The sequence below is a fragment of the Astatotilapia calliptera genome, chromosome 23, assembly GCF_964374335.1.
Source record: "Astatotilapia calliptera chromosome 23, fAstCal68.1, whole genome shotgun sequence".
Lineage (NCBI taxonomy): Eukaryota > Metazoa > Chordata > Actinopteri > Cichliformes > Cichlidae > Astatotilapia > Astatotilapia calliptera.
The window spans coordinates 7,953,963-7,964,051 of record NC_137443.1 but is presented as its reverse complement, the minus strand read 5'-3'; the positions used below and the strand labels follow the sequence as shown (position 1 = coordinate 7,964,051).

Genomic DNA, 10,089 nt, shown 5'->3' with positions numbered 1-10,089 from the left:
TTCTTATTCTTTTTAAATGAAAGTGTATGAAACTGCTAACAGTTTTGAGTGCTTAAAGTTAAAAACGCGTACAGTATGTCAGAGTAAAATAGAGACGCGCGCGTTTTGCGTCGCATTCTGCAGTCCTGCGCACATATTAAATAAAAAACAAACAAACAGTAAAGATAATAAAACAACATAGATAACCTATGAAAAATAAACGTAGCCTCCCTGTGAGTGCGCAATCACGGAGAATGAGTTTACGCGTACTTAGACTTTCAATCACAGCTCATACTGTTCACTATAAGTGCGCGTGCTAAAACGACATCAACAAATCAACTTGAACTGAGAGGAAGTGTTCTCTCAGATTGACATGCAATAATTACAGGGTGGTTTGGGGGGGCATGAAACATGACTCCTCCACAGTAAGAGGTGTTTTAAACGGAGGACAATCATTCGATACAAAAGAGGTGGCGTGAGCCATGGAAACGTCACCAGTCCCCGCCTTAAGTTATAAGAATCAATTGTTGGATTCCCCCCCCCCCCCCCCCCCCCCAAAAAAAAAAAATCAGAATAGATTGTTGGAGGCGTTATCTTAACTGCCAGACACAGAGGGCACGCGGCTGTTGGAGACTTATCATCAGGATAAGTCAGACTGAAATAAAAAATAAAAACATCAGTGGTGTAATTTAATAGCTCTCTTTATCATTTTACTGGGGACAGTTCAAGAGGTGTGAAGAATGCGTTGCACCTCAGCCTGGATTGGCTGGGCTTTATGTTTGTGCGCATCTCTGGCCGTGCGTGCACAGGACTACACCGAGGACGACGGGATGATCCTGGACCTGGTCGGCGAGGACAGGACTGATCCTGAAACCGGAACCGACCCGGCAGCCGAGTTCATCAGGTGCAACAAGGTAATGGCATAGTGATTGCGTCAAAGGCATTAAATGCGCATCTTCAGTCATCAGCACCTGTCATTATTCCAAAAACGGGTAAAATATTTGGTCAAATATTTCAACAAACAATCTTTGCTGATGTACCTGACAAGCTGCCAGTTTGAGATACAGATTCGTTAAAATGTGCGCTCACATGCTGGGAGATAATACTTATTCATGTGTTATTGTGAAAACAGCGCAATACACACAATATAGATATATATATAAATCCAACTTATTGCACGCATGCTACATTTCTCCTGTGCACGTGGACATGAAGATCACATGTGCGCTGCATTATTTTTACTGTCCAGGTAGCCTGGCGCATTCCCGGACAGTACATAGTTGTATTGCGTCAGGGGACGCACGAGTCTCAACTCCAGAGGACCATCAGGAGGCTGCGAAGTAAAGCAGCCAGGAGAGGATACCTGGTGGAGATCCTGCAGACCTACTCAGGAGCACTGCGTGGCTTTCTGGTCAAACTGAGTAGTGACGTCCTTCACCTGGTAATTGCGTCACTTCACTGGATGTGTTCGGAAAAAGTGTGATTTAAACCTTTAAGGCAAAAGGGGGAACACAGGGAAATAGATGTCAAATCATAGCAGATCCATTTTCTAAAGGTTAAGACATTCCGAACGGGACATCCTAAGAGCTTATAGGTGGAAGGCAGATCTAAGAAAGCAGCTATAGTCTTGAATAACACTGTTACATTGTAACATTGTATACTGGCACAAGACGAGTTAATGGCAGAAAAGATTGGAGTAATATGGATTTTCTGACTGCAGCTTTTTGCAGAGGTCTGTGCAGTCTGTGTATATTTGACCTACTTGACCAAAATAAAGTGAGAATACGGGAGTCTGGAATGAATGATAGACAAAGTGTACTACTTTCGGTTAAATATTGGCGGCGTTTTCAGGATTATTTATTTCGATTATTTATTTATTATATATTTTATAAAATGGACCGAGAATGATGAGAGGTGTGTGTGTATTTATGTGTTTTTTATTTTAAAATCTGTAAAATTATAAGTAAGTATAGATTTAAAGTAAAAGAACTCCTCACCCGCCTTTAGAATGTTAACAAAGAGGTTTTGTGGAGCATTTGAAATCATTCAGCTGTTGGAGTTGAACAAAAATAATCAGAAACTTTGCTGAAAAACACACAGAAAACGTGAATTAGTTGAACTCTGTATAGTATGAGTGCTGGTGGTAATTTTAGACAGAGTTTCTTGACAGTTGAGAGGTTGTAGACCCACCTTTGGTATCTGCGCATTCTTGAATTATGTCAAAAAATAAAAATACACAAATAAAACGTGAAACAGTGAAACAGACTTCAAAGAAGAATGGTCAGCTTTACCCCCACCTGATTTAACAATCAACTTCCTGTTAATCATTCCTTACCACCCACAGTTAAGTTTGATTGTGTTCCTGTCAGGTGGCGAAGCTCCCTCACGTGCACTACATAGAGGAGGACTCATCCATCTTTGCTCAGAGCGCCCCCTGGAACCTGCAGAGGTTACTGCACCCTTACGGTGGTTTCTCCGAAAATGGAACATACAGACCTCCAAGTGAGTTTGTCTCTGTCCATGACTTATCTGTATTTTTCGTCAAAATATAGGAAACCACGTGCGCTCTTAAGCAATGTAACTACCGAGGCAAACAAAACATTTTGCATTAAGAGTTTCAGGAGTCATTGGGGCGGTTGGAGTAATATACAACTCAATGTAATATACAACAATGTTTCTATTGTAAACAGCTCAAGAACAGCAGAAAACACGACTTTTCTTATTTCATTTTCCACATTTATGACAACAGGAACATTTATTCTACAGCAGCATATTCAGCAGTATCATCTCTCTTATTATATCAAGCTGTAAACAACAAGGAATTCCTGTCTTTGTGCAATAAGCCTGATATTGAAAGGTGCCTCTCAGTTTAATTTCTATGAAGTCACCCGACGGTCACCATCACCATGGCAACCTTTAATTGCAGCCGCTTCAGAAGAACTAATTACATGCTAATATCTGTGTTGTGTTAGTTCAATTCAAGCTAAGCTTAAATACAGTTAAGTCCATAACTTGCTGGGCCAAGACACCATTTTTGTAGTTTTGCCTTTGTGCACCTCCACAGTGGACTAGCATTCAAATTAGCATTATCTGTTAGGGAAGTAAATCCATTTTTTATATACAGATACATTTTCAGAGGCTCAATAATAATTGGAAAATGGACTGACAGTTTCATGGCCAGGTGAGGCCTGTTCCTTGGTATTTCACATGAAGTAGTATATAATATCTGTGGTTGAACCAGGGTGTTGAACTTGCATTTAACTATCTACTAGAAGTCTCAATGCCAATGCAAGAAACATTAATTTGTATAAATTTACTAGCCCTTAGACTGTGATGGACAGGAGCTCAAAGAACCAGGTCTTTCTTTCTCATCTTCCCAAACATTTGTCACTGGAACTAAATGCTTATGGGGCTTTAAAAATGATCTTTTTTCCATTTAAATGACATCTGAGCCATTTGTGCAGTTTAGCTGTCAGATATCCATCAAGCAGTGCAGCTTTCCAACAGCAACCACACTGAGATTTCTCCCCTCAGAAATTGCATTTTCTAATTACATGTCAAATTCACCATCTGTCCTCTGCAGATGATGGAGGGAGGACGCAGGTGTATCTGATGGATGGCAGTGTGCAGAGTTCTCACAGAGAGGTTGAAGGACGGGTACTCATCACAGACTTCAATAACGCCCCTGAAGAGGATGGAGTCAGAGTTCACAGACAGGTTAAACACATGCACGCACAAATGAAACATTTCAATTCAACAGCACTTATGTATTTGCAATTGCAGCTCAATAACATTCTAAATCCTCGTTCCACTACAGGCCAGTCAGTGTGACAGTCATGGTACACACGTGGCAGGTATTGTGAGTGGATCAGATTCAGGTGTTGCTCGAGGGGCTGCTGTTAACCTAGTGCGTGTGCTCAACTGTCAGGGTAAAGGGACCGTCTCAGGAGCTCTGGCAGGTAAGACAGAAACTGTTGAACTGTACTTTGTACTAAAGACTACCAGAGCCAAGCAAAAACTCTTGAGTTTCTTTCTCTTGGGTCATGGTGACACAGCTTGTGGATGGCATGAAAAATATTTCAGTTTTATCAAAACATTGTCTTCCAAAGGACATCTTCTGACTATGACTCTGGCCCTTTCCCTACATGGGGAGTGTCATAACTGAGTTATTGCAAGAACATGAGTGGGTCATATGTTTAATATTTTGGCTGTTGACTGGTTCTTTGTGGGCACAGGTAGTGCAACCATCATCTACAGTGTACAGAATTCTAATCTACATTATGAGCGCCATGTTTCACTCTTACAGCAACTTTGATTTAAAGCTGCAGGTAGAAAAAAACGCCCATATTTGTAGAAAAAAATAAAATTAAAAAAAGACCCCAACTGCAGCAGTTCTTCAGTCTCTGTTCACCAGACAGAAGAACCAGACTTTTCTCTTCTTCTTCTAAAACCTGAGAAGTTCAGGTCAGACTGCTTGTGTTAAAATATAAATAATTATGGGTAGTATGAATCCCTAGGAGACCAATGATCCCTAACCATGCAGCTATAAACTCTTAGTCTGGTTTTAAAGACTTTTAGAACACACTTTCATTTCATTAACTGTATTGAAAGAGAAAAGGAAGATGACCACAGTGTAAAACTTCCAATTTTTCTTGAGTGTATGAGGTTTTAGATTGTCCCTTTCCCCTTTCTGTCAGGAATGGAATACATTCGAGCCACTTTACTGGCCCGCCCAGTGGATGCAGTAGTCGTGTTGCTTCCTTTTGCCGGTGGCCTCAGCCGTTCATTAAACACAGCCTGTCGAGACATGGTGGCTAACAGCGCTGTGGTCATCGCCGCAGCAGGCAACTACAGAGATGATGCCTGTCTCTACTCACCTGCTTCAGAGCCTGAGGTAATTTAACACTGAAAATGCAATCACATTCTGGCCCACCTACACGCGACCCTCACCTTTACCTCCTTTCATGTGTGTGTGTGTGTGTGTGTATAGGTCATCACAGTGGGGGCAGTTAACTCAATGGACCAGCTCATGTCACAGGGAGCAGGTGGTACCAACTTCGGCCGCTGCGTTGATTTGTTTGCACCCGGCGACGACATCATTAGTGCCAGTAGTGACTGCAGCACTTGCTTCACCTCCCGCAGTGGAACCTCACAGGCTGCTGCACACGCTGCAGGTACGCAAACACACACACGCGCGCACGCAAAAGCAATCTGTGTATGCTGTTGGTATATCAATCATTCTTTTATTACAGACTCAATGATCCTTACAAAAAAAATCACATAAACACTAGAAAAAATATAATTGCATATTATAGATCATTGCAGGGAAAGCAGCTGTAGCAGTGTCTCCACACCTGGGATTGGTTGCATGTTGTAATACATCTTATATTTGATAATCCCGCAATGATTTTCAGAGGCATTAAGCCTGCAGATAAATTTATGCATGAGATTTCTGAAAACAACTTTAAAAGTACTGACTTGTGCATCCACAAATATTTCACTTGCGCTGACAAATCAAGGTTTTCTCTCTAATGATCACTCAGAAGACTTTCACTAGTTAGCATACAAGTATGCAGTGTACAGATGTGTACAGCTTGCTTTAAATAGAGATATCTTCACTAAGGTTGCATAAGAAAGGTTGTGCATAAATCATTTTTGCACATCAGTATCGTTACCATTTGTCACAGCACAATTACTTCATAATTTGTTTTTATCTGTGTAGGTGTCGTAGCAGTGATCCTGTCGTCCAGTCAGATTGCATCACCAGTGCACGTCCTCCATATGATGTTGCATTACTCCATCAGCAACACTATCGACTTCCTATCTCTGTCCGAAAGCCATCGGCTCACTACGCCAAACCTGGTAGCAGCCATGCCTCCGGTTATTAAAACGTCACCAAGTTAGTGACTCACATTCCTTTATCACACACAGACTTATAGTATCTATATGTGGTTCACATATGCGTTCCTATTTCTACAAGCAGATGGGGAGCTACTGTGTCGGTCAGTGTGGTCAGAGAGGTCAGGAGTCGCGAGCACCGACAGGGTCATCAGCCGCTGTCGTCAAGGGGAGGAAATGATGGGCTGCAGCAGTTATGCTCCTGAAGGCGTCCGTGTGGGGGAAACCATCACTGTTAGTTCAGTTACATCAGCCATAATATCAACAATAACTTCACTCTAAAGTCTATAAGTCTACGGACAAACCCTCACCCCTGTGTTTACAGATGAACAGCGGACACATGGAGTGTATTGCCCATAATGGTCCAGCAGGTAAAGGTGTGTATGCTGTGGCCCGCTGTTGTGTGATAAGCGGTCTGCAGTGCCAGGTCCATGCTAGTCCTGAGCAAGGACAAGCTGCTCAGTGCGTCGGCCCCCAGCACCACCTGACCGGTGAGTCACGTGTACAAGCTGCAGGAGTTTGAATGAGGCAGTCAGTCTGACATTTTAGGAGAAGCTCTTACTTGTTTTCTTGCTAAGAGTTAGAAGAGAAAATAAATGACACCATCATGTGTGTCTATAAACCAGAAGTTCAACTATCAGCTCATAATTTTGCAAAAATATTACCGTAAAAAAATCAAAGGGGTAATATATTAAATATTTACACTCACAGGACACTTTATTAGGTACACCTTGCTAGTACTGGGTTGATCTCTTTTTTTTTTTTTTTTTTTTTTAACCTTGCTTTAGTTCTTTATGGCATAGACATAGATAGAATAAGGTGCTGGAAACATTCCTCAGAGATTTTGGACCATATTAACATGACAGCATCGCACTGTTGCTGCAGGTTTGCCGGCTGCACATGTATGATGCAAATCTCCTGATCCACCATATCCCACATGTGCTGGATGGTCATTTGAGTACATTGAAGTCATTGTCTAAGAAACCATTCTGAGATGATGTGAGCTTTGTGACATGGTGCGTTATCCATAAAGGGATAGACTTGGTCAGCAATAGTGCTAAGGTAGGCTTTTTCTGACCACTCTGCATATATCCAAGAGATTGTTATGTGTATTTCAGCAGTTTGTCAAGTACTCAGACCAGCCACTCTAGCACAAACGGCATTCAAAATCCCTTAAATCACCTTCCTTCCCCATTCGGATGCCCTGATGCTCAGTTTGAGTTATTTGCCAATCAAAGCTAACTTTATTTATAAGGCACTTTAAAAAAAGTGAGCACTGACCAAGTGCTGAACATAAACTAAAAAGAATAAAAATATAAATAGTAAAAAAACAAAAAAAACAAATGAAATGACAGTAACAATAAAGAACACCAACATCAGAAAGACAATAAAATTAACATTCTATTCTGGGTCTATGTGATTAGCTGATTTGCATTAATTAGCAGTTGATGAGGTGTAGTTAAAGACTATTAATTTGGACTTAATCTTCCATTTAACAAGTCCTATCTATTTTTCATGAACACGTGTACAGATTACATAAAAATATAGCTGGTGCAGAGCTGTTGTCTTTTTAAAATTTTATTTTATTTTGAATATTTGTATTAATTTAATTTCAACTAGTTTTCAGTGTGTTAGGAGTCTTAGTTTGAAGTTAAGCAGGTTGTCTCAACTACGATGTGATTAGTGATATGATCATGACCATTTGTACCTAATATAGTGGACAGACAGTGAATAGGGCTCTTCAGATTTTATTTTATCCATACCAACAATAAAAAAAAAAAATTATAAAATAAATACTAATACAAATCTAATACTGTTAGATCAAGGAAACTATGTTCCAGAAAGCATCTGGGAAAATGTGGAGGAAAAAATTATTTATTTAATATCTTTTTGTTTTAAATTAGTAATCAGAGATCATGGTTTAATAGCTGGCAGAATGAATACAGCTCTTTGAACACTGTTGATATTGCTTATGATAAGTTTAGCCAAGAGACTCCTCCCTCCAGCTTCACACTAAGAGATATAGGAAGTGGGATGAAATGTCAGCCCCCTTTAAAAACAAAAACAAAGTCTATTAATTTAAATTTAGTTGCTGTCGATGTACTGAAGCGATGCACCTCAGGTATATAATCTGTATTTTTTAGTCAAAGTCAGGCTGCTGCATTTAGAATATCTTAGCCAGGTATGCTTGTTCCCATGGTAATCACCCTGAAAGGAAAATGTAACCCTAGCCAGCACAATTGCCAGCTACTCCACGAGTGTGTGATAGAAAAAGCAGCTTTTCAAATGTCATTAGAGCACTTAAATTACTTTACATTACATTTCTCATTGGTTGCCTCCATAGTGGTCTCTCTGAGGAGGATCGGTTAATGCTTGGCAACAGCGCCTCTAAAGTTCTTTGCTCCTTCGTTGTGTTTAAAGATTCAGCTGATTCTTCTCTAGGGTGTACATCGATGTCCACAGCTGAGATCTCATCTGATTCGCATCCACGTCACAGCCAGGGGAAGCGCTGCACGGTGAAAGAGGGGGTCACATCACACGCGATATGCTGCCATGCTCCATCTCTCGAGTGCAACCTGTTGGAAAACATATCAGCTGACAAAGATCAGGTGAAATAAAATAAAAAATCACAGTAAAAACATTGAGAATCAGCTACTGGAAGTTACCTCAGAAGTTATTGTCTTCCTTCAGGTTGAGGTTTCCTGTCCTTCCGGCTGGACTCTGACAGACTGCAGTTTCGTCTCTCGAGGCTCTGCTATCTTGGGGCCAGTTGCCAAGGGAAACAGTTGCCATGTCTATGGTGTCACGGGAGTGGATGGAGCAGCGGGTGCTGCCGTCTGCTGTCGTGTCGCACCACCAGAGCAGCAAGCTGCAACACCTCACTGATCCGGTTTCACCTCACTTTGGTTTCTAACATCGTTGAAACAGCTTTGACGTTGCCATTTTTTGTCTTTGGTCAGTTTTAAACCCCCTTACACTTTTCTGAGAAACCTCAACATCCTTAATATTCACTTAAAGCACTTCTGTAAAGCTGTTTGTGTGTGTTTTAGTTTTAGGATTACGCCAGATTATGCTCCAGTGCACATATTATATGTGACTTGACAACCTGTAAGCTATTTTTGTATCTTTTTACAAAACAGTTATAATAAAAAGAGCTTTCACAAACATACGGTTTGGATAATAGTGTAGTATTTACCGGGTATACCATCCGCATGCTGTTTAGAAGTTAATAAACTGAACAAATGAAATCAAAATGTTAAGCTCTGGTGTCAGCCATGTGTGTTTTAGAGTGGAAAAACATGATGATGTGCACCACAGGTTGTCACAGTTAGCATGTGTTATGTATGCACTGATTTCCTGACATTCCTCAGTCTTGTGCAGCAGAGCTGCAGGTAATCAGCCTGCTTGATTAACAAGTCAGGTACCTTTTGCTCATTTTGTGAAACAGTAGGTGGAAACAAAATGAGGTAAATGGCTAACAGTAGGGACACCAGTTAAACAAATTTCATGTCTACCCAGAGTGTTATTGTGACAGTGGCTTTTATGGCTCCACAGTGAAGGATATAAAAAAACAACAACAGCAATAGAATAATATTAAACACAAAGTGAACCCGTCTTCCTTCATTAAATAGGTTCTTTTAGATGTTAAGGAGGAATTGACTTAACCAGGCTGGCGGAGAATGAAGACAACCGGACACCTGCAGCAGATGGGGGAATCAGTGAACTTTTATTGAGACAGAGACAACCTCTCAAACAGCTCACATCAGGAGATTCCTAATATTTGCTGTGAGGATGGGTATATATTCTCTAAAACTTACAGGAGGGGGTTGTGAGGACAGTGCTGCATTAGCAGAAAAACAACTCCATAAAAGGAAAGCGGCCTTGGGTGTTCTAGTCTCTTCGCTTGCAGATATCTTGCACCTGCAGAATGAGGCGATCGCTTCTTATCGCTCTCAAGGCCAAAGTCGTGAGCGCATATTTTTATTACACAGTTGCACAGTAACTTTAAAGCTGAACAATATTTAAAGCTGAATAATGTTTGATCAGATTATATTTTCTTCAAATCCCCCTTTTGACCCATCTTAAATGGGTCAACACACAAAAATAAGTAACATTCAAAGGAACACAGAGACGTGTCGAAGCCTGGCTCGAAAAACTCCTCGGGTCTTATCATTTGTCTTTATCTGTCATTGCAGATGAGGAGAAAAGAGT

At 40.8% G+C, this 10,089-nt stretch overlaps 1 protein-coding gene and 1 long non-coding RNA gene across 6 annotated transcripts; one reads left to right on the top strand and one right to left on the bottom strand.

The window, feature by feature from the left end:
- Positions 1-580: 580 nt before the first annotated feature.
- Positions 581-9,044, top strand: pcsk9 (proprotein convertase subtilisin/kexin type 9). 5 transcript variants are annotated; one of them, XM_026157657.2, is made up of 12 exons: positions 581-893; positions 1,229-1,420; positions 2,349-2,481; positions 3,563-3,696; positions 3,797-3,938; positions 4,677-4,873; positions 4,970-5,153; positions 5,702-5,878; positions 5,963-6,111; positions 6,203-6,368; positions 8,320-8,486; positions 8,569-9,044. In XM_026157657.2, the coding sequence occupies exons 1-12, from the start codon at positions 720-722 to the stop codon at positions 8,761-8,763; spliced, it is 2,010 nt and encodes a 669-aa protein (XP_026013442.1). In that variant the 5' UTR covers positions 581-719; the 3' UTR covers positions 8,764-9,044. The 5 variants fall into 5 exon arrangements, with proteins under 5 accessions (XP_026013442.1, XP_080153495.1, XP_026013441.1 ...); XM_080297369.1 differs by having other exon boundaries at positions 589-893; positions 8,299-8,486; XM_026157656.2 differs by having other exon boundaries at positions 589-893; positions 5,960-6,111.
- On the bottom strand, positions 815-2,308 carry LOC113015616 (uncharacterized). The gene is made up of 4 exons (XR_003271138.2): positions 2,170-2,308; positions 1,977-2,064; positions 1,343-1,469; positions 815-950 (listed from the first exon to the last, which is right to left on the bottom strand). It is a non-coding gene; the product is annotated as an uncharacterized LOC113015616 (long non-coding RNA).
- Positions 9,045-10,089: the final 1,045 nt, after the last annotated feature.

What these genes read in the sequence shown, in the direction of transcription:
- pcsk9 (XM_080297368.1), top strand. Translation starts at nt 720, where the DNA reads ATGCGTTGCACCTCAGCCTGGATTGGCTGGGCTTTATGTTTGTGCGCA. An exon ending in CGTCTCAGGAGCTCTGGCAG is followed by an intron (nt 3,939 to 4,676) that starts GTAAGACAGAAA and finishes CCTTTCTGTCAG; the next exon opens with GAATGGAATACATTCGAGCC. An exon ending in CACCTGCTTCAGAGCCTGAG is followed by an intron (nt 4,874 to 4,969) that starts GTAATTTAACAC and finishes GTGTGTGTATAG; the next exon opens with GTCATCACAGTGGGGGCAGT.